This window comes from Aphelocoma coerulescens, chromosome 2, assembly GCF_041296385.1.
Source record: "Aphelocoma coerulescens isolate FSJ_1873_10779 chromosome 2, UR_Acoe_1.0, whole genome shotgun sequence".
NCBI classification, from domain to species: domain Eukaryota; kingdom Metazoa; phylum Chordata; class Aves; order Passeriformes; family Corvidae; genus Aphelocoma; species Aphelocoma coerulescens.
In genome coordinates, this window is record NC_091015.1 from 416,048 (window position 1) to 437,414 (window position 21,367).

The window sequence follows — 21,367 nt, forward strand, 5'->3', positions numbered from 1 at the left end:
CAGGACCCCTCACCACTCCCAGTCCCCCGTCCCCCCCAAGCAGCCCGGAGCCAGGGCTGGGGCGCCTCTTTATTTGGGGGGGCTGTCGGGAGGGGTTGCATGTCCAGCGCGAGGGGGCACAGGCAGCGCATGCAGGGACGTGGGAGCAGGGCCGGGGGGGCCCCTCACCCCCAGCCCCCCGACACCCCCTCAGGGGGCAGGGGGGGCCTGGAGGCCGCCCCGCGGCCCAGGGGTGTCCCCCCAGCCCCCCGGCCGGCGGGGGGGCGGGCTGGGCTCTGCGGGGGGGCCTGGGGAGGACCCTAGAGCCGGGTGACGAGGTAGCAGGTTCGGGGCGACGCCGAGACGGGGCGTGGGGCCGGGCAGGGGGGGCCAGGCGCTCTGCAGGGGGGTCGGGGGGTCAGCTCTCTCTGCCACTACTGGCCTTCTGCGCCCCACCTGCTGGGGGCTCTGCCCCTTTCCCCCTCCCCTCGTGCCCCCCAGGGTGTCCCAGGAGCCCTCCACTTCAGGAGGGGCCACCACGTGGCCAACCTGGAGCCAGGCTGGCCCATCCCATGTCCCCCACCCGGCCCCCTCTCTCCTGCTCCACTGTGTTCCAGAGGGGAGGTTGGGGGACCCCAGCCTGGCTGAGGAGTGTCAGAGCAGGGGGAACCCCAGAACAGAGTGCTGTGGGGTATGATGAGGATGGGGATGTCTGCAGGGAATGGGAGGGGTCTACAGGGAATGAGGTCTGCCGAGAATGCAGGGGGGTTCACAGGGAATGGCCCCGCACCCCCCGCGCTGGTCCTGGGGGGCCCCCACGGACCCCCATCTCCCCCCAGGGAGTGACTGCCCCACACTCCCTGTGCCAGCCCTGGGGGCCTCTGGTTGTTCCCCCCCCATGTACCTGGGTGGGCGCGGGGCCGTGGGGCTGCCCGGGACCGCTGGGTGCTCCTGGATGGGCGCACGGAGGGACGAGAGAGCGGTGAGCGGGGGGATGATGAGGTGCGACCCCCGAGCTGGGGGCTGGGGAGCGGGGGGCGCGGGGGGGTTACCAGGGTGCCGCCATCGCTCCGGGGGCTCCGCTTCTTCTCCTTGTACAGGCTGAGGAGTTTGTCCCGGAACACCTGGGGGGGGGCAGGTCAGAGTCCCCAGCCCTGAGACCCCCAGGAAGGGGGGAGGCCAGGGTGGGCTTACCTCATACAGGTAATCAAAGATCTCCAGAATGGTGAGGAGGCTGGCACCGATGAAGAGCCCCATCTGCCCCCCAATGTCACCTGCACGGGGGGTGACGTCAGTGAGGGCAGAACCCTGGTCCCCCTGGCACCCCCAGGCCCCCATCCCTCACCCAGCAGCCCGGCCACCTCGTACGCCTTCTTCTGCTCGATCATCTCATAGTTCAGTGCCTCGAAGAAGATGTCCAGGACCAGCACATTGTCCCTGGGGGGATGCAGGGGACAAGGGGGCAGCATCAGGCGCAGGGGGGCCGTGCCAGGCTGTGCTGTGTCAGGCTGGACTGTGCCGTGGGGTACAAGGGGGACAGGGCAGAGGAGTGTGCCAGGCCATGCTGTGCCATACTGGGCTGTGCTGTGCCATGCTGAGCCATGCCGTGCTGTGCCATGTGGGTTTCCCGTTTTTGGGGCAGATTTGCACAGGGGAAGCCGTGCCGTGCCATGCTGTGCCATGCCGTGCCGTGTCACACCATCATTTTGGGCTGTTCATGTCTGCTGGGGGTGCCATGGGGCTGTGCCGTGTCACACTGTCACTCTGGGCTGTGCCAGTTCACAGGTGCTGAGGACGTTGTGTCACACTGCTGGTTCATGTCATGGGGCCGTGCTGTGCCGTGGCACACTGTCACACTGTGCCATATGATGCCAGTTCTCATGCTGGGGCTGTGTGTCACGCTGTGCGCTGGCAGGGTGGTGGGTGACACCGCGGTGGCAGCAGTGGTGGAAGTGTCACTCACGCAATGTACTGCTCCGTCTTGTTGAACTTCTTGGCCAGGTACTTGGCCGAGGCCTTGCTGGGGATCTTCACCATGGAGAGCTCTTTGCCGTAGCGCACCATGGCGCAGGGCGTGCGGCACGCGCAGTACTCGCTGTCCTTCGTCACCAGGAAGTCTGGGGGGGGCGTGGGTGGGACGGGGACCCCCAGGACCCCCGCCCACGGGGGGCAGGCGGGATGGTCCGGGGGCAGAGCTGGAGGGCGGTGGGTGCCACCGGGGACAAGTGTGCCACGAGTACTGCTGGTGGCACAGGGAGGGGGGACCGGCCCTGCGCATCTGGGGACAGCAGTGACCCCCACCCTGGCGAGGGCACAGGGACCCCGGAGCCACACTCACAGAAATGGGGGCACGGGGAGGCTGAGGGGTCCCGGGGAGAGGGCAGGGGTGTCCGGGGCCATTGTGGGGCACAGGGTACGTACCCAGCGCGGGGTCAGCGCACTCCTTGTACTGCTCCGGGGTGCAGACGTTGGCATTGCCTGCGGGGGAGGCGGCGGTCGCAGGGGCGGGGCTGGTGCCGGCAGCCCCGCAGCCCCCCGGCCGCCCCCCCGCTCACCCGGCATGTGCACCATGCGGCAGTTGCAGTTCTCGGCCAGGTAGCGCGTCTCGCAGTCCAGGCGGCACGCAGTCAGGCTGTAGTTGGTGAAGAAGTCGGACTCGATGGGGGTGGCCTTGCAGTCCCCCCACGGTGGGGGCAGGTACACCAGCTGCCGGGCACCCGCTAAGGAAAACACGGCGTCCCGGGGCCCCGTGTCAACCCCGATGCCCCCGGTGTCATACCCGGCCCACCACGGTGCCGTCCCTCGGGCAGAACTCACCCCGCACGGCCAGTGCGGCGGGTCCTACCGCGCCAGAGCCCCCGTCCCACCCCGTCCCCTCCATTCTGGGCGTGGGGATGGGCGTTGCAGCAATTGTCACCTGTGCTGGGTGCCACAGCGAAGTCTGGCAGGTGGCACTGTCTGGGAGCATGCGGGACCAGGACGTGCCCGGTGGGGGGGTCAGCACGGGCCCCCGCACTCCCCTCGGTGCCTGGTGCAGGGATTATGCCTGGTGAAGACCCAGCACCCCCCACCCGTGGGCGCCAGGGCCACATTCCTGCTGCCGCCGTGCTACTGCCGCCCATGTGCTGGCACACGTGGTGACACCCACCCGAGGCACCTAAATTTAGGTGTCTGGCTGCGGGGGCCGGGCGCTGCCACCCCCCCGGCGGCTGTTCCACAGGAACCGGGGGGTCGCTGCCAGAGCTGGTGCCTGCGCAGGGGCTGCCCCATGCCGTGTGCTGCTCCCAGCCAGTGCAGTGGCACGGTACCCTCGGCATGTCTGGGCATGGGGTGTCTCCATGGGGATCGCAGAGTTCGGGATGGCCCCATGGCTTGGAATGTCCCCACAGGGATGTCTGTGGCAACACCAGGCCACCCAAGCTCTTTGGGGCTCCATTCCGATCCCTTTGGGTCTCCATCCCGAGCCCTTTGGTAGTCCATCCCAATCCCTCCAGGGGCCCATCCCAATCCCTCAGGGGTCTATGCCCAGCCCCGGGCGCTGTGCCCGGATACCCGCTGCTGCTGGCAGGAGACGAAGGTCTGGAAGCCAGGGGCAACGCCAAAGCCCAGCTGGTCAATGAAGGGTGGCTCATCCTGGCTGTGGATCTGCACCTTCACCCCCGCCTCAAACGAGGTCTCATCTGCAGAGCAGGGGGAGGGGAGTCAGGAGGCAGGGCGTCTCACCCATGTTCCCCCAGATGGGCTTGTGCTCACCTGTGTCCCCCCAAAAGGACAAGTACTCACCTGGGACCCCCCAGACAGCCAAGTGCTCTCCCCCATGTCCCCGCAGATGGGCAGGGTCTCACCTGTGTCCCCCCAGACGGGCAGATACTCCTCCTGCTGCACATTGAGCATGAGCTCGAGGCCGTTGCCGGAGCCTCCCTGCAGCGTGGTCAGCACCTCACGCCCCGGCCCCCCCGGGTTGAATGTGTAGCACTTCCCCAGGCGTGTGAAGATCTGCAGGGACACGGGGCACACGTGGGACACAGGGACAGGGCTCTCACTGCCACTGCAGGGACCCCCAAGGGGACATGGGGATGGGGCATTCAGTGCCACTGTGGGGACCCTGTGGGGACACAGGGACACACATGGGGACATGGCAATGGGGATTCCAGTGCCCCACATGAGCAAGGACAGGATCCCAGTACCCCTAGAGCAGAATCCCAGTGCCCCAGGATGGGATCCCCATGCCCTACAGGACCCAGGACGGGATCCCAGTGCCCTGGGACAGGATGCCCGTGCCCCCAGGAGAAGGCAAGGATGTAGATGGTGCCCGGGCCTGCGCTGCCGCAGCTCTGCAGGGATATTGGGTTTCGTCGCTGTTCCAGAGAACATGTGGGGACACTTGAGGTGGGAGGGCACAAGCCAGAACAGTGATGGGGACCAGGACTCCTTTGTCACAGCAGCAGAGGCCACCATGTCCCCCCCAGGACCTGAGAGCCTGTCCTGGGCCAGCCACCCCAGGGACCGCAGGGACCCGCACCGCCAGCCAGGAACCCTGGGGTGACCTTGAGTTTCCAGGGATCGGTACCCACAGCCAGGGACCCTGGGGTGACCCTGAGCCCCCAGACTGGTCTCACGGCCCCTCACCTTCTGCCATGCAGTCCCATGGCGTCATGGCCCCCGCTGCTATGGGTGCCCCCACCCGGGGGTTATGTCCCACGGGGGGAGCGGAGGGGGCGTTGCTGTGGCAACCAGCTGCTCCCAAAGTGGGGACCCGTTGCCATGGCAATGCGGTGCCCAAGGAGGAAAGGGGGGGGCGGGTGTCATGGCAACGGCTGCCCGGCATGGGGATGCTGGGGGGGGCATGGGTGGGGACAGTGATGGGGACGTGGCCCCAGCACTGCCAGTCCTCCTTGACTCCACACTCAGGGTCACACAGGGACCCCCTGTCCTTCACCCTGGGGACCCCAAGCCCTGCACTGTGGGGACCCCCAGCCCTCACCCCGAAGATCCCCTGTCCCCACACCCCCATCCTGCCCCATCCAACTGGCCCTAGGGTAGGTGAGAGGAGACATGGCTCACCCCAATGGCCCTTGGGCCCCCACCACATGTCCAGGAACCTCAGGGACATAGGGCCTGGGCTGGGATGAGGTGCAGGGACACAGTGCCCAAGCTCAGCACCGTGGCCCAGGGCAGAGGATCCCAATCCAGGGCTGAGACTGGCCGAGCCTGGGGATTTTGGGAGGCAGAGCCAGGACCCTGCTGCTCAACCAGGCATGTGCCACCCACCCCAAGTCCTGCCCTGGGGACCCTCAGCCCTCCTGCCACATGTCCCAGCCCTCAAACCCAGGGGCCATCACCAGTGGCTGGCCCTGCTGCAGGAACAGAGGGCAGAGCAGCTCTGGCCACGGGCACTGCGGCACAGGGGGAATGGAGGGAGCATGGGGGGCACAGAGGGGGCACGGAGTTGTCACAGGGTGGCTCATCCCTAAGCTCCGTGGTGACTTAATTAGTGCTCTAAGAGCATTAAGGTGACGGTAATTGCTGGGGACAGTGATGTGGACTGGGCAGAGCTGGCACAGCAGACGTGAGCTGCCCAGCGCCCACACTGCTGCCTGGTGCTGCTGTGGCAGGAGGGACATGTCCATGCTGCCCATGCCACCATCACTGCCTGTCCTGCCCACTCCACTGCCCCTGTCCACGCTGCTGTGACACTGTCCCTGCCCATTCTGTCCGTGCCACCATCCCTGCCCATCCCAGTGTACCTGTCTGTCACACAAGTGTCATCATCCCTGCCTGTGCCACTGTCCCTGCCCTGATCTGGGGGCCACAGCGGGGGGTGCTGGGGGCAGCAGTAGGGGGTGCTGGGGGTCACAGCAGGGCGGCATGGGGATCCCCACTCATGTCAGGTATGGAAGAGCCGCCCATGGGAGCCTCTGTGCCAACAGCCAGGACAGTGGCTGCTGCTGGCAGTGCCCGGTGGCACCCGAGGCAGGCGCAGGTGGTGAGGGCTGCACCTGTGAGCACCCTGTACAAGTGACAGCCCTAGAAGTGAGCACCCACACCTGTGAGCATCCTGTCCCTGTGAGCACCCTGTACCCCGAGCATCCTGTGCCCACCACCACCCCTGCCCAGGGCCTGCATGCCGGCAGAGACCCCCAGCCAGCACAGGGTCCCCAGCACAGCCCTGCTCCATCCTGAGCACCGTTCGCAGCCGCCTGGCACCCCTGCAGCACCCAGGGCAGGGGAACCCCTGTCTGGCAGCTGCTGTACCCGGAGGGGAGGGCAGGGGCTGATGGTGCTGTGGGCGGTGGGATGAGAGAGGGGACTCACCTGCCGGCGTCTGACCCCAGCAGGACTCCCAGGTCCCTCCACAGCCCCGGGGGCACACAGCGGGTCCCCTCCCCATCCTTGCGGTGCCCAGGGGCAACAAGCTGGGAGAAGGACCTCACCCATGGATGCCCAACCCCAGCAGGCTCCCGTGTCCCTCCGCAGCCCCGGGGCATACGGTCGGTCCCCTCCCCACCCTCTTGGCACTCACCACGGTGAAGTTGCGGGCAGTGCAGCCGGTGCCACGGAAGGAGCACTGCAGCAGCATTTCAGCCAGGTCGTGGCCCGTGCGATTGTAGAACTCAGCCATGCTGAAGGGCTTCGCCTTGAAGTTCTTGAAGTTGGCCTTGTCACGCAGCGCGGCCAGGACGTGGGGCTCAGCCAGCTGCGGGTTGCTGATCTCGTAGCGCTCGTTGAGCAGCGCCAGCAGCTCGCCCACGTGGTACATGTCGTTGCGGGTGATTTTGGAGAAGCGGAACTCGTTGAGGTTGCAGATGGTGATGGCCGGGAAGGTGAGGTTGCGGGCAGCCACCTCGTCCAGCTTGGTGACGTGGGGGTAGGTGAGGAAGTAGGCGACGCGCTCGGCGCACACGAGCAGCAGCAGCCCCAGCGAGCCCAGGAAGAAGCCGCCCCAGAGCACGCGGCGCAGGGACACGGCCCCGTAGGCGAAGACGTGGCTGATGCCGTGCAGTGAGGAGCTGTGGGCGAAAGCCCGCAGGCTGGAGAGCCCCTCGCCCTCCCCGCTGCCCTCCGAGCCCCTCCTCATCCTGTTGCCGCCGGGGCCCCGCGCTGCCCTGCACCCTCAGCCCATCGCCGCGCCGGGCTCAGGGCGCAGCTGGCGGCGAGGGAAGGGGGGGAGGAGGGTGGGCAGGGGAGAGGAAAGGCAGGAGAGGCAGGGCAGGACCGGCCGCTTCGCTCCCCAAGGTCCTTCACGCTGCCGGTGCCGATGTTGCCCGACCGGTGCCGCGGAGCCGCGGGCAGCGCAGCGCAGCCCCCGTCCCGGTTCCAGCCCCAGCCTCAGCCCCAGTCGCGGTCTCGGTTCCGGTCCCGGTTCCAGCCCTGGTCCTGGATCCAGTCCCGATTCCAGCCTCGGTCCCCGTCCTGATCCCGGTCCCGGATCTAGCCCTAGCCCCGATCCCGGTTCCAGCTCCCGTTCCAACCCCAGCCCCGGTCCCGCTCCCGGCTCCGCTCCCGCCGCGGCGCAGTCGCCGCCGGTCCCCGCCGCCCCCCGCCGCCGCCGCCCCCGCCCCTCCTGCTCGGCTCCACCCGCCGCCCCCGCCGGCGGCCGCAGCGCTGGGGTACGGGGGACCGAGACCCCCGGGAAGGGGGGAGCAGCAGGCAGCGCCCCTTCACCGGGCAGCTCAGGGGAACCCACCTCGGGGGTCACACAGAGGTCCCCCCGTCCCAGGGTCACGCAGGGGTTCCTCCGCCCCGGGGCGTGATGCAGTGGAGCCTCACCCCAGAAAGATGCCACGGGGTCCTCTCACTCCGGGGTGACACAGGGGTTTCCCATCCTAAGGCTGATCCAGGCGACCCCCCCACCCCGGCAGAGTCATGCAGGGCTAATCCTACCCCGGGGGTCACACAGGGGTTCCCCCAGCCTGGGGGGCTGACACAAGGGTCCCCTACCTGGAGGGGCGGCACAGGGGACAGTCCATCCCGTGGAGTCACGAAGGGGTAACCCCCATTCCAGGGGCCCCCATCCCGGGGTCATGCAGAGGGTCCCTCCACTCCAGGGGTGATATAGGGGCCCCCACCCTGGAGGGTGACACAAGCGACCCCCCTCACTCCAGGGGGGGGGGGGGATCACACGGGGATCTTCCCATCCCAGAGGTCACCCAGGAGTTCCTCCACTCCGGAGGTGACACATGGGCCCCCCTGCCCCGGGGGTTAATATCGGGGTCCCCCATGACAGAAGTCATGCAAGGGCTCCTCCATCCCGGGGGGGAATGCAGGGGTCCCCCATCCCGAGGTCACGTAGGGGCTCAATCCCCCTTCCCCGGGGGGTGTTGCAGCGTTTCCTCACTCGGGAGTGACACAGGGGTCCCACGCTCCCCGGGGACACATGTGACACCCTGCTCCGAGGGTCAGACAGGGAACCCTCACCCCAGGAGGGCCACAGGGGTCCCGCATCTCGGGGGGGGCTCACACCAAGCAGGGGTGACACGGGAGAACCCCCCCGCCCCGCGGGCAGCGCGGCCGGGGAGGGGGCGGGGCCAGCCTCGCCAGACACGCCACAAACCAAACGTCACTCACCCCAAGCCCCGCCCCGCCCCCTCCCCGGTGACAAGGGCGCCCTCCAGCGGCCCGGAGGACCCGTCGCAACTTCCCACCACAAAGCGGAGCCCCCGTCCGCCTTCCACCCCTGGTTTATTGGGGAGCAGCGGGGGGACCCCTCAGGACCCCTTCTTGGTCTGCTGTCGGATGAGATCAGCATAGACACCCCCCCGTCGCACCAGCTCCTCGTGAGTCCCTGCCTGTGGAGACAGCGGGGACAGCCGGATGGTGGCACCTCCAGGTGCCCACGCGCCCCGTCCCCACCCTGCCCCGCGCCTCACCTCAGCCACGCGGCCGTGGGCCAGCACGGCGATGAGCTGCGCGCTGCGGATGGTGCTGAGGCGGTGGGCGATGAGCAGCACGGTGCGGCCAGTGGCCGCACGGTCCAGGGCCTCCTGCACCGCCCGCTCCGCCTGCGCATCCAGCGCGCTCGTGGCCTCGTCCAGGATCAGCACAGCCGGGTCCTTGAGCAGCGCGCGGGCAATGGCGATGCGCTGCTTCTGCCCCCCAGACAGCGCCGTGCCACGCTCACCTGCGGGACACCGTGGGGACACCGCGGCGTGGGGGGACACCGTGGGGGTGGCGGTGCTGCACCACCCCAGGGGACCACCCAAACCCACAGCCGGGAACCCCCCAGAATGTCAGGGCCACATCAGCGTGGGGAGATCTCCCAGCCCAGAGCCAGGGGCTCCCACATCCGACCCCTGTCCCTCCTGCTCAGAGCCCAGTGTGGCCCCAGCTCCCTCCGGCACAGCTGAACACCCACAGTGACCAGCAGCCAGTGTCCTTGCAGGACCAGGATCACCTCAGCTGGGGTCCCACACTTGCTTGACCCCCTCCCGCCCCAGCCATACCCACGATGGTGTCGTAGCCCTCAGGGAAGCTGCGGATGAAGCCGTCAGCGTTGGCGAGCCGGGCGGCCTCGTACACCTCTGCATCAGAGGCTCCCGGCTTCCCGAAGCGGATGTTCTCCATGATGGTTGTGCCAAACAGCACTGGCTCCTGCAGCAAAACCCCAGCCTCAGCGCTGAGCCCCAGCCAGAACCACCTCCCTCCCCTTCCCCAGGGACAGCCAGGAAGTCCCAGCCAGCACCACTCCTGTCCCCACCTGGCTGATGAAGCCGATGACCTGCCCCCGCAGCCAGGAGGGGTCCAGGCTGGCGATGTCGTGCCCGTCCAGGGTGATGGTTCCCGCCGTGGGCTCGTAGAACCGCTCCAGCAGCGCTGCCACCGTCGACTTTCCTGCGGAGGGGACCCCTGAGCCTCCCCTGCTCTGGACCCCTGGCTCCAGCAGCACTGGGGGGTTCCCAGTCCCTGGCATCCACTGGGAGCACTGAGCACAGGACTGAAGCGCAGGAGGACGCACCCAGGGAGAGGGTGGGGGGTACTGGTACCTCCTCCAGAGGGCCCCACAATGGCCACAGTCTGGCAGGGGGGCAGGGTGAGGCTGAAGTCCTGCAGGACAGGGTAGCCAGGCCGGGTGGGATAACTGCAGGGAGAGGAGCAGGGGCTGCAGGGCTGCGGGCACATGGTGCCAACCCCCCAGTCCATGGGGTGGCTCAGGAAGCCATGTGCGCCTGGGCAGGGGCCTGGTGGGACTCACCTGAAGGAGACGTGATGGAAGCAGATGTGTCCGAGCAGGGAGTGGGCAGGGATGGAGACCCCACCCTGCAGCGGCACAGGCGGCTCCAGCCTCAGGAGCTCGAAGACACGGGCACCGGCACTCAGACCCCGCACCACCTGTGGGGGAACAGCAGGAGCACCTCATGGACCCCCAGGTCCCCAGACCCACCTCACTGGCGCTCAGACCCCACATGTCCCACAGGGAGGGTGGTGAAAGCACCCCCGGAGCCCTAAACCTGAACCTGCAGCCTCAGGGGGTGCCAGGATCCCCCACCTCACCTACCTGGCCCATCAGGATGGAGATGTTGGCCAAGGACCTGGGAGGTACAAGGGCAGAGGTTGAGCTCAGGGCTGTGCGGGGTACAGGGGGTGCCAGGGGTACTGGGGGTACCACTGGGCCCTGCCCTGACCTTTGCACTGTCTGCGAAGCCACCAGGAAGGACATGAGGTCACCAGGCGAGAGTTCGTCTCCAGCCATCAGGGAGCCACCAACAAAGATGGTTCCCAGGACGATGCCTGTGGGGTGGGGACAAAGCTGGGATTTGAAGGGGACATGCAGAAGGAGCATTTGGAGGAGGTCCTGCCCAAGGGATTCCCACCCTACAGCCATCGAGGTTCCACTCCATGGCCCCTGCTCACCATTGAGCGCCAGGTTGGAGAGCCCCTGGAAGGCGGCGATGCCGAGTCCCAGCCGCTCGCTCAGATGTCCGGCACGGTCCACCTCGACAGAGAACAGCCTGGGGCAGGGATGGGTTGGGGTCCCCACTTCCACACCCTTGCCACCCCCAAGTCCCCCCCCACCCTTACCCTGCTTGCTGCTCCTCCATGGCGAAGGCGCGCACAGTCCGCACGTTGCCCAGGGCCTCATCAGCCACCACGGTGGCCTTGGCCACCTGCAGGGATAGGGGGGACAGTGGGGACACCCCACGCTGTGGCCTCAGGGGTGGTAGAACTGGGGGGCTCAGGTGAGGGTTACCTGCTCCTGTGCCTGGCGGGAGAGGCTGCGGAGGAAGGCGCCGATAAAGGCCCCGGAGCCCACCAGCACCGGCAGCGCCACGAGCAGGAGTGCCGTGAGCTTGGGCGAGAGCAGGTACAGCGACACGAAGCAGCCGGCGGTCTGGGTGCTGCTGCGCAGGCCCTGGGGAGGGGGGCACAGTGGGTGGGAGGCCGAGGGGATGGGGGACCACCGGGCTTGCCCAGGAGATGGCCGGGCTCACCTGGGAGATGGCCAGCTTGAAGGAAGACTTGAACTCCTGGATGTCAGCCGTCAGCCGTGTCACCAGCTGCCCCGTGCGCGTGGCGTCAAAGAAGGCCACCTCCTGCCTGCCAGGGGAGTGGTGGGTGGGGGTTCCTGCACCCCCACCTCTCCCGTCCCCCATCCCTGCTGGGGCTACCTGAGCAGGGCACTGAAGAGCGCCTTGCGCATGTTGCCGGCCACCTGCTCACCGACGCGAGCCAGCAGCGCGATGTACCCGAAGGTCAGCAGGCCCTGTGGGATGGAGGCGTCAGGAGGGCCAGGAAGGATCCCCCACCCACCCTTTCAGGGGGTCGGCGCTCACCTGCAGGCAGTAGACGGCGAGGAGGCGCAGGGCCGGGCGCCGCACCTCGCGCAGGTACGTGGGGACGTGGCCGCGGGCGCATCGGGCCACCACGTTCACCAGCTGCCCCAGCAGCACCGGGATGCGCACGTTGAGCAGGGCTGCGCCCAGCGCCAGCTGCGGGGACAGACAGGGACAGGGGTGTCACGGCACCGGAACAGCAGGACATCAGGAGGGTGTCATGCTATTGCACCGGGACACCAGCTGGCCTGGCACAGCACCGGGACAGTGGGTGTCATGCCACGGCATCAGGACAGCAGAATCAGGATGGTAGGTGTCATGTAATGGCATCAGGACAGTGGCTGCCACACCATGACATGGGGACAAAGGGCCACGCCCCTGCACAGAGACTGTGGCCATCACACTGTGGCACTAGGACAGTGGCAGCCAGTGACAGGCACTGGGATGGCGGGTGTCATACCATGGCAATGGGACAGTGGCCATCGTGCTGTGGCACCAGGACAGTGTGTCATTCCACTGCACAGGTGTGACACAGGGACAATGGGGATAAGGGGGACCATGGCCACCCACTCACCCCTGCTCACCAGGACAGCAGCTGAGAGTGCCAGGAGCTGCGGGCGCAGGAAGGTCCAGAACAGCGGCCAATCAAAGGGGGGCTCCGTGGGGGACTCTGGAGGCTCGGGACCACCAGGGACACCAGGGGGGACCGCAGGGACAGTGGCCTCCTGGCAGCGCGCAGCTGTGTGCAGCAGCCCCAGCACCACGCAGCCTGTGGCTGAGCCGGCCAGGAGCAGGCGGGGGGCCGGAGGTGCGGGGGGCAGCCGGGGGGCCCCGGCCAGCCCCAGGCGCCCCCCATACCTGAAACTGGGGAGAGGAGTGAGTGAAGGGTGCCCCAACGAGGGGAGCCCCAGGGAACCCAGGGACCCCCAGCAGGGGCAGCACTCCCCCACAGTCCAGTGCAGAGAGACCCCCACCATGCTCCTGCTGCTTCCCAGGAGTCCCGAGCCCCCCGAAGCCCCCACGGATCACCCCGGGGACCTCGGAATCTCATCTCCCACCACCAAGAGTTGTGTTCCTCCCTCCAAGGGACCCAGGAGTCCAGGATCCCCCCAGGACTGCCTGGAACCCCAGAGTCCTGGCTCCCCCCACCAAGAGTTGGGGTGCCCCCACCACCCAGGGGACCCGTGACTGTGGGAACCTCCCGGGACGCCCCAGGACTGCAGAGTCCGCCTTCCCCGCACCGCACCACACCAAGAGTTGGGGTCGTCCTCTCAAGGTACGCCGGGTCTCCCCACGACCTGCCCACGTGTTCTCCCCTCTCTGACCCCCGCCCCGCTGCTCCGGGACGCCCCCGTACCCCTAAACCTCCCGGGAGCCCCGGCCTCCCCGTGGTCTCCCCGCAGGGATCCAGGTGCCTGGGAGCCCCCGCGAGTTCCCGGGACCCCCGACTCCCCCGCAACCTGACTCGCACCCCCGGGACCCCCGGGACCCCCGAGTCTGGGCTCCTCCCAGCAAGAGTTGGGGTTCCCGCGCTCCAAGGGGACCCGAGAGTCCGGGATCCTCCAGGAATGCCCTGCACCTCCCCAGTACCTGCGCCCCAAAGCGGAGGGCGGCCGGAGCCGGGTCCAAGCGCCCGCAGCCCGCAGCAAGAGCACCGGCAGCGGCATGGCGGCACCGGGCGGGGGCGGCACCGGGGGCGGCACCGGGGAGGGACCGGGGAGGGCCGGGGGCGGGGAGGGGCGGTCCCGGGCGGGCGGAGCCCCAACACCGCGGCCCGGGCCCTGCGCCGGCCCCGACCCGCACCGGCCCCTCTCCGGCGCCTCGGGCCCTTCCCCGGGCTCCGAGCCCTGACTCCTCCAACCCCCCGTCCCGGCACCCCCGCTCCTCCCCGGGGCCACCTCGGGACCCCCGGACCTGCACCGGGACCCCGTGCCGGAGCTCAGACCGCACACCGGCACCCCCGAGCCCGGGGGCTGCTGTCGGTGCGGCCATGGCCGGCGGCGGGACACGGGGCGAGCGCGGGGCCCCTTGAGCGTCCCGCACCGGCGAGGACGGGGGCACCGAGCCAGCACCGAGCGGCCAGGTGAGCACGGACGGGGAAGTGGGTATCGGGGGTGGCGGAGCCTCGCTGTCCCCGGTGCGGGGTCACCCCGCTCCTTCCCGGGGTCCTTCAGCTGCCCCGGGACCCCCCCCCCCCCCCAAAGCGGGCAGCACGGGGGCATCGGGGCAGGTGCGTCCCCTGCAGCCCTGGGGGTGCTCCTGTCCGCATGGGTGATCCCGGGTCACTCCCGGGGGTCACTGACGAGCCCCGTCCGTGTTCTTACGGCGCAGCCATGTGTCACCACTGGGGTTCGTGTCACCACGGGGATGTCACCCTGCCGTGTCCCCACGGGCAGGTCTCCGTGTCCCCGTTTGACATAGGTGATTCTGCGGAAGCACACGTGTGTCCTGGTAGGGTCACCGGGGCCGTTGCCGGGGGCCGCTGTGTGCCCCGGCCGCCCCGTGCCCTGAGCTCTGCCCCTGGCCCTCGGGGGTGTCCCGGCTGCCCGGTCCCGGCCCGGGGATCCCCCCGGCCCCCCCGCTGTTTACACTCTCGGGCTATTTTCGGGCCCCGCGGGTATTTTTGGCTGCCGGGTGCGGAGCTGGTTGGGGACGGGACGGGACGGGCTGTGCTGGTGTCACCCGCCGGGACACCCGATCCCGGGGGAAGCCGCCGCTGTCCCCGAGGGGGTGTCGCACAAGCGGGGGTCGGATCCCTCTTGCCGCATCAGCCCCGCGCCCGCGGCCCGCGCCGTGAGTCAGCCCCGGACAGGTGGGGCCGGACGGGTCACCTGCGGCCACCGGCCTGGCCGGACACCGGCTGTGGCCACCGCGGGGGACGCAGGTGACGCGCGGCGCTGCGGGGCTGCGGTAAGGGAGCCATGGGGGGGTGGACAGGGGGGTCCCATCCTGCTCCCAGGAGTGGGGGGTCCCATCCTTCCCCAGGGGATGATGATTCCATACAAGGGTTTGGTGTCCCTTCCAAGAGTTTTGGGTCCCGTCCTCCCCTATGGGGGGTTGTCCCCCTGCCCCGAGGTCCAGGGTCCTGCCCTACCCCAGGGGGTGGGGGGTCCGGCTCTTCTCGGGCCGGGGGTCCGCAAGGCACCGAGCAGCCGCCGGGGCTCAGCTCAGTCCTGAGCTGGTCCCACTCTGGGCTGCTGCCTCCCGGCTCCCGGGTGCTGTGTCCGTTGTGAGTGGGGTCTGTGGGGTCTCTGTGGGTACAGGAGTCCGTGGGGAGGAGGGGGTCTACGGGGAGGAAGGGCGTGGGGGGGGGCTGTGGACACAGGGGTCCGTGAGGAGGGGCGTCTTCCCACTCGGGCTGGGGGGGGGACAGCACAGCATGGCCGGGGGACAGCTGGGGGAAGTATTGGGGTCACTCGGGCCATGCAGGGGGTCCCTCCCGGGAAAGCCCCGCAGGGTCACGGCAAGCTGTGGCGCTGGCCTGGCCGGTGGGACAGGACGGGCCGGTGGCACCTGTGGTGTCACCTGCCCGCGGCCGGGGCCAGCTCAGGCTACCCGAATTCGGGGCACGCAGGCGGCGCTGCGGCACCCCAGTGGCATTTCCGGTGCCCCATACCTGCCCCCCGAGCCCTCCGCCCCACAACTGCCCCGCGGCGGCAGGTGCTCACGTTTCCCGGCAGGTGATGGCGGAGCAGGGAGAGGAGGACCGGGAGTACCCGGAGTACCGGCGGCTGGAGGATTGCGAGGAGGACTCGCCCCCCGGCGAGGAGGAGGAGGAGCAGCTGCTGCTGCACGTCACTGAAGGGCCGACAGGTACTGGGGTCCCATCTGATGGGGGATCCAGGGTTCCCATGGGCTGTTTGGGGGTCCCAGTGGGTATTTCTGGGTCCTTGGAGGGGCGCGGGGGTCCAGGGTGGTGGGGCAGTACCACATTCCCACCTGACCCTCGTTCCTTTTCCCCCAGACTCGTGGCACCACATCAAGGACCTGGACAGTTTCTTCACGAAGATATCCTGGCACAGCCCCTGGCGGCACTGTGGGGGACATGGGGGAACATGGGGTGACTCTGGGGATGGAGGTGGATATGGGGGGTCCATCACCCCCTCAAAGTCTCCTTAACCCCCCCACACATCTACCACTTCCACCAGAGGAATGGCTTTGCCTGCGTTGTGCTCTCGGACGTCCTTGAGCTGGTGTAAGTGATGCCACGTTGTCACCACACAGTGCCACACAGCTGTGACACAGGGGTCCCACTGACCCCCCTGTGCCCCCAGGCAGTTCCTGTTTGTCGTCACCTTCAGCACATTCCTGCTGTGCTGTGTCGACTACGATGTCCTGTTCGCCACCCGCCCCCTCAACCACAGCCATGTCCCCGAGCACACCAAGGTGACCCTGCCAGACGCCGTGCTGCCCGCCCCGCAGTGCGCCCGCAGGTGGGCAGGGGCACACTGGGGGACTCTGGGGGACATTGGGTGAGCTGTGCAGGGGTGCTGGTGCTGTGGGTGACACGTGGGGTCCCAGTGGTGTGGATGTCCCCAAAGAGTCAGTGGCGGTGCGTGGCTACTGCTCCTGCTGGTGCCTGCATGGCCGTGCAGAGGTCCCAGTGCCACTAGCATGGCTTTGTGGGGATCAGGGTGCCACTGGTGTGGCCGCCTGGGGTCCTGGTACTGGGGGTGACGTGTGTCCCCAGCAGGCTCTGAGAAAGCAGATGCACACGAGGGGACTGGTGGCACTGGTGACACCTGTTTCTGCAGGCTCCAGGGCAGTGGGTGGCTGCTGTCTGTGAAGGGTTTGTTGGCACTGCTGACACTTGTGTCCCCACAGCCTTCATGTCAGCAGGTGGCTTCTGCTTCTGCTGGCACTGGTGTGGCCGGGGGTAGTCCCAGTGCCTCTGGTGACACCTGTGTCTTCTTGGCAGCCTCTGTGGTTGGAAGGTGGCCACAGGGGTGTTGGTGGCACTGGTGACACCCATGTTCCCACAGGCTCCGTGGCAGCGGGTGGCTGCTGTTCCTGCTGGTGCTGGCAGGCGCAGTCTGGCTGTGCCGCCTGGTCACAGCACTCCGGCGCCTTGTGGGCTACTGGGAGATCCGGAGCTTCTACATCCGCGCACTTGGCATCCCCGCGGTGAGGGGCTGGGGAGGGCCGATGGGGGCTGGGGTCCGGGCTGTGCCGTACGGGGCCGTGCGGTGCTGAGCCATGCCGAGTCACACCAGCGCCGTGCGGTGCTGAGCTGTGCCACGGGGTGCCCAGTGCCAATCGCCGTGCCGCCATCACAGGAGGAGCTGTGTAACCACAGCTGGCAGTCGGTGCAGGCACGGCTGCTGGCGCTGCAGCGGCGCCAGCCCCTGTGTGTACCACGCCGGGAGCTGACGGAGCTCGACATCCACCACCGCATCCTGCGCTTCCGCAACTACACCGTGGCCATGGTCAACAAGTCCCTGCTGCCCGTGCGCTTCCGTCTCCCGCTGCTCGGCCCCGTGGTCTTCCTCACGCGCGGCCTGCAGTTCAACCTGGAGCTGCTGCTGTTCCGCGGCCCAGCCGCGCTCTTCCAGAACACCTGGAGCCTGCGGCCGCAGGTGAAGCGGGCGGGCGCACGGCGGGCGCTGGCGCGGGGCCTGGCGCGGGCAGCCGTGCTGCTGGGGGTGGCCAACCTGGCGCTGTGCCCCTGCGTGCTGGGCTGGCGCCTGCTGCTCGCCTTTTTCAGCTACGCCGAGGGGCTGAAGCGGGCGCCGGGCAGCCTGGGTGCGCGCCGCTGGTCGCTCTATGCCCGCCACTACCTGCGCCACTTCAACGAGCTGGGCCACGAGCTGCAGGCGCGGCTCGGCCGCGGCCATGCGCCGGCCACCAAGTACATGGACTCGTTCAGCAGCCCGCTGCTGGCCGTGCTGGCTCGCCACGTGGGCTTCTTCGCCGGCTCTGTGCTGGCCGTGCTCATCGTGCTCACCGTGTACGACGAGGACGTGCTGACGGTGCAGCACATCCTGACGGCCATCACGCTGCTGGGGCTCGTGGTCACGGTGGCCAGGTGGGTGCTGGATTGGTGGTCACGGTGGCCGGGTGGATGGGCCAGACTCTGTGCCGTGCTGGGCTGGGTGGGCAGCGGGGGGCTAAGGTGGGACCCTGCCTGTGCCCCTGCAGGTCCTTCATCCCAGACGAGCACTCGGTGTGGTGCCCCGAGCAGCTGCTGCAGCGGGTCCTCGCACACGTTCATTACCTGCCCGAGCACTGGCAGGGCCGTGCTGGCCGCGCCGAGACTCGAGCGGAGATGGCGCAGCTCTTCCAGTACAAGGCGGTGGGTGCAGCCCCTCCACTCCCCGAGACCCTCCTTACCAGGACCTCCCTGCTCTGGGACCATCCTCCCTACCCCCAGGACCCCACAGACTGGGAGCTCCCCATCCTGGGACTTCCCAACCCTGGAACCCCCCACCTCAGGATCCCCAGCCTGGACCCCTCAACCCTTGGATCCCCTGCTCCTAGAACCCCTTGCCCTGGGACTCCCTGCTCCAATCCCCTGCCCTGGGACCCCCCCACCCCCAGGACCCCACAAACTGGGAGCTTCCTGTCCCAGGATCCCCTACTCTGGGCTCTGCCACACTGTGACCCTCCTGCCTCAAGACTCCCTACTCTTGGGACACCCCCATCCCAGGAGCTTCCTGCTTTGGAGTCCCCCACCCTGGGACCCCTTCACCCCAGGGCAGCCCTGCCCAAGGACTCCGCTGCCCTGGCCCCCCCCACCTTGGACGTCCCACCCCAGGACTTCCCAATTTGGGACCTCTGCCCCGGGACACCCCCAGATCCCACTGCCCCCCTCTGCAGGTTTTCATCCTGGAGGAGCTGCTGAGCCCCCTCGTGACACCCCTGATCCTCATCTTCGCGTTTCCCCCCCGCGCCCTCGAGATCGTGGACTTCTTCCGCAACTTCACGGTGGAGGTGGCGGGGGTGGGCGACATCTGCTCCTTCGCGCAGCTGGACGTGCGGCACCACGGCAACCCCCAGGTGGGGACTGGGGGGCCCGGGGGTGGCGGGCTGGGGCTGCGTGTCCCCTGTTGGGGTGTCCCATGTCCCTGTCCCCTCAGTGGCTGTCGGAGGGACACACGGAGGCCCCCCCGGAGCGCCAAGCGGAGCACGGGAAGACGGAGCTGTCGCTGATGCGCTTCGCCCTGAGCAATCCCCGCTGGCGGCCGCCGCCGCCCGCTCGCCGCTTCCTCGGCCACCTGCAGGCGCAGGTGACCCGCGACGCGGCCACCGCGCCCCCCCCGCGGCACCTGCTGGCCGAGGGGCCGCTGGCCGCGTCCCTTCTGTCCGAGGACTCGGCCCTGGCGGTGAGTGGGGGCGGTTCGGGGGGGCTACGGTGTACTTTGGGTGTCCCCCTGACGAATGTCCCCACAGCCCGAGGGGCTGGTAGCCAGCGTCTTGGCGGCCAGCGGGCTGGTGGCCCGGGACCCGCGCTTTGGGCAGCCCTGCAGCACGGCCAGCGCCACCGCCAGCCTGCTGGCGTCCCTGCGGAACCCCCTGGGGACCCCGCCCTGCGGAGCCCCTGACAGCCCTGGAGAGCACCAGTGCCCCGAGGACAGGTGGGGACCAGGGACAGGGGTCGTGAGGAGGAGAAACGTGGTGGGGACATGGACACCGGGGGATGGGGGGGCGTGGGAGGGGGGACATGGCTGGGAGGGGTGTCAGGGCAGCGAGGGGTGTCACTGATGGGGGGCTGTCAGGATGGGGAGGGGCTGTCACAGAGGGAAGGGGTGGCGGGGAGGGATGTGGTGGCAGGCAAGGGGTGTCACGACGGCTCAGGGCTATCACAGCGAGGAGGGGGTGTTGTGGCGGGGGTGTAACCTCGTGCCACCCCTCCCGTGCCCCAAGGCCGGCGCTGAGTGAGTCGCGGCTGCGCAGCCTGAGCCGCTCGGCGCTGCTGGCCGAGGTGGCCTCGGCCGAGATGAGCCTTCACGCCATCTACCTGCACCAGGTGTGTCACCTGCGGTTCCCGTGCTCCCCCTGCCCACAGCACCCCCAGGACACAGGTCCCTTGGGGTCCCCTGGTGTCCCCATGTCCACCAGAGTGTCACTGTCTGGGTGCCTCACCCCCTGGAAGTCCTGCCTGGCCCTGGTCCCTTGTTCCCCATCCCTTGTCCCCAGCCCCATTCCAGGCTGCTGTACGCTCCCTGCCCCACTGGGTGACACCCACCCACCGTTCTTGGCCACGGCCAGATGGCGAGTTGGGGATGACGCACCGCAGCTGGTGTCACCCATGTTCCCCCTTCTGCCACCCCTTTGGGGGCTGGGGAGTGTCCTGGGCTGAGGGACCCCTGCCCCGCTGCCCCATGGGGGGCTCCGAGTGCCAGTATGGGGGATCTCTGCTGTGCTGGGGGGCTCTAGCAGCAATAGGTGGGCTCTGACTGCCTCTGGGGGGTGTTCTGAGCACTAATATGGGGTCTCTGCTATTCCTTGACCCCTCTCCCCCTCAGCTCCACCAGCAGCAGCAGCTGCAGGGCCCCGGCCCCCAGCCCGCGGGGGCACCCAAACACCCCTTCGTGACCACAGGTGAGCACCGGCCGCGTGGTGTGTCCCGGGGGCTGGGGGGACACTGCTGACACCCCCCCCACCACCGCGGGGCCGAGCCTGGAGCCAGGGCAGGGCGGGTTCTGGAGGTCCTGACCCCCCCGTGCCCCCCAGGCTCGGCTGCCCGGGCCTCGCAGCTGCGGGAGATGCCGCTGGGCGGGTGGGCCGAGGAGGAAGAGGAGGAGGAAGAGGAGACGATGACGTAGCCGGACCCGGCTCCGGTGGGTGGGGACACGGGGGAGCGGGGACCCCCGGGATTGGGCCATGGAAACCCCCGGGGGTGGGAGATGGGACCCCCCGGGGCTGGGGGACATGGTGACCCCCAGGGCTGAGGATACAGGGACTTGGGACACAGAGACCCCCGGGGCTGGGGTTCAGTGGGGTCTGGCTGCCACGTGTGCCGGGGTCCCCAGTTTCTGGGGTGCCCAGTTTTGGGATCCCCAAGTGCCAGGGTCCCCACTCCGGGGCCCCCACTCCAGGATCTCCATGCTGAGGTCCCTGCTCTGAGGTCCCTGCTGACACCCCGTTCTCTCCACAGGGTCCTGGTTGTGCTGAGACCCCCCCGGAGGTGCCGGGGGAGCCTCCAGGGGCACAGTGGGGGGCTCGCCGTGCCCACTATGCTGCCAGGGGAGCCCTGTCCGTGGGAGCCCCCTGCTCGGGGTGTCCCTGGTGCCCCCACTGCAGTGCAGGGTCAGGGGTGCTGCCAGGGGCCCCCCCAGGTGCTGTGTTTGTGGGGGGGCAAAGGGCTGGTGCCCCGAGCACGAGCTGAAATAAAGGTTTACAGAGAGGCTGTGCCCGCTGGCTGCGCCCGGAGGTGGGCTGGGGGTCCCGGGGAGGCGATGCCGTGGATGGGACCAGGGCAGTGTGGGGTGATGCTGGGGGCTGTGGGCAGGTGGCAACGGTGGTGCTGGCGAGGTGCCACTCAACTGCAGCCATACAAGTGGGAGTCACAAGACCGTGGCCGTGGCCCACTCCCACCATTTCCCACCCCTCAGAGCCACAAGACCGCGGCTGTGTCCTTTTGCCCCCCATTTCCCAGCCCTCGTGTCTGGAGCGTG

At 68.8% G+C, this 21,367-nt stretch overlaps 3 protein-coding genes across 7 annotated transcripts; 1 reads left to right on the forward strand and 2 right to left on the reverse strand.

Annotated features, from left to right (window-relative positions):
- Window positions 1-66: 66 nt before the first annotated feature.
- ASIC3 (acid sensing ion channel subunit 3) lies at window positions 67-7,057 on the reverse strand. 2 transcript variants are annotated; one of them, XM_069005700.1, is made up of 11 exons: window positions 6,503-7,057; window positions 3,825-3,975; window positions 3,532-3,659; window positions 2,535-2,685; window positions 2,401-2,457; window positions 1,943-2,096; window positions 1,325-1,416; window positions 1,174-1,253; window positions 1,032-1,103; window positions 884-930; window positions 273-378 (listed from the first exon to the last, which is right to left on the reverse strand). In XM_069005700.1, exons 1-11 carry the CDS (start codon window positions 7,055-7,057, stop codon window positions 300-302), a joined length of 1,566 nt encoding a protein of 521 aa, XP_068861801.1. In that variant the 3' UTR covers window positions 273-299. The 2 variants fall into 2 exon arrangements, with proteins under 2 accessions (XP_068861802.1, XP_068861801.1); XM_069005701.1 differs by lacking the exon at window positions 884-930 and having other exon boundaries at window positions 67-378.
- Window positions 7,058-8,648: 1,591 nt separating this feature from the next.
- Window positions 8,649-13,422, reverse strand: ABCB8 (ATP binding cassette subfamily B member 8). Of its 2 annotated transcripts, XM_069006120.1 has the most exons (16): window positions 13,341-13,422; window positions 12,335-12,614; window positions 11,751-11,906; window positions 11,586-11,680; window positions 11,409-11,514; window positions 11,168-11,329; window positions 10,999-11,084; window positions 10,831-10,928; window positions 10,602-10,707; window positions 10,475-10,508; window positions 10,172-10,308; window positions 9,963-10,057; window positions 9,677-9,810; window positions 9,423-9,570; window positions 8,850-9,100; window positions 8,649-8,768 (listed from the first exon to the last, which is right to left on the reverse strand). In XM_069006120.1, the coding sequence occupies exons 1-16, from the start codon at window positions 13,415-13,417 to the stop codon at window positions 8,688-8,690; spliced, it is 2,046 nt and encodes a 681-aa protein (XP_068862221.1). In that variant the 5' UTR covers window positions 13,418-13,422; the 3' UTR covers window positions 8,649-8,687. The 2 variants fall into 2 exon arrangements, with proteins under 2 accessions (XP_068862221.1, XP_068862220.1); XM_069006119.1 differs by lacking the exon at window positions 13,341-13,422 and having other exon boundaries at window positions 12,335-13,025.
- Window positions 13,423-13,510: 88 nt separating this feature from the next.
- ATG9B (autophagy related 9B) lies at window positions 13,511-21,092 on the forward strand. 3 transcript variants are annotated; one of them, XM_069006116.1, is made up of 15 exons: window positions 13,511-13,833; window positions 15,431-15,563; window positions 15,715-15,758; window positions 15,881-15,945; window positions 16,025-16,183; window positions 16,733-16,874; window positions 17,027-17,775; window positions 17,889-18,042; window positions 18,567-18,746; window positions 18,827-19,072; window positions 19,140-19,324; window positions 19,614-19,716; window positions 20,216-20,291; window positions 20,424-20,530; window positions 20,848-21,092. In XM_069006116.1, exons 2-14 carry the CDS (start codon window positions 15,434-15,436, stop codon window positions 20,513-20,515), a joined length of 2,325 nt encoding a protein of 774 aa, XP_068862217.1. In that variant the 5' UTR covers window positions 13,511-13,833; window positions 15,431-15,433; the 3' UTR covers window positions 20,516-20,530; window positions 20,848-21,092. The 3 variants fall into 3 exon arrangements, with proteins under 3 accessions (XP_068862217.1, XP_068862219.1, XP_068862218.1); XM_069006118.1 differs by lacking the exon at window positions 13,511-13,833 and adding an exon at window positions 13,857-14,171; XM_069006117.1 differs by lacking the exon at window positions 13,511-13,833 and adding an exon at window positions 14,178-14,660.
- The last annotated feature ends 275 nt before the right edge of the window (window positions 21,093-21,367 follow it).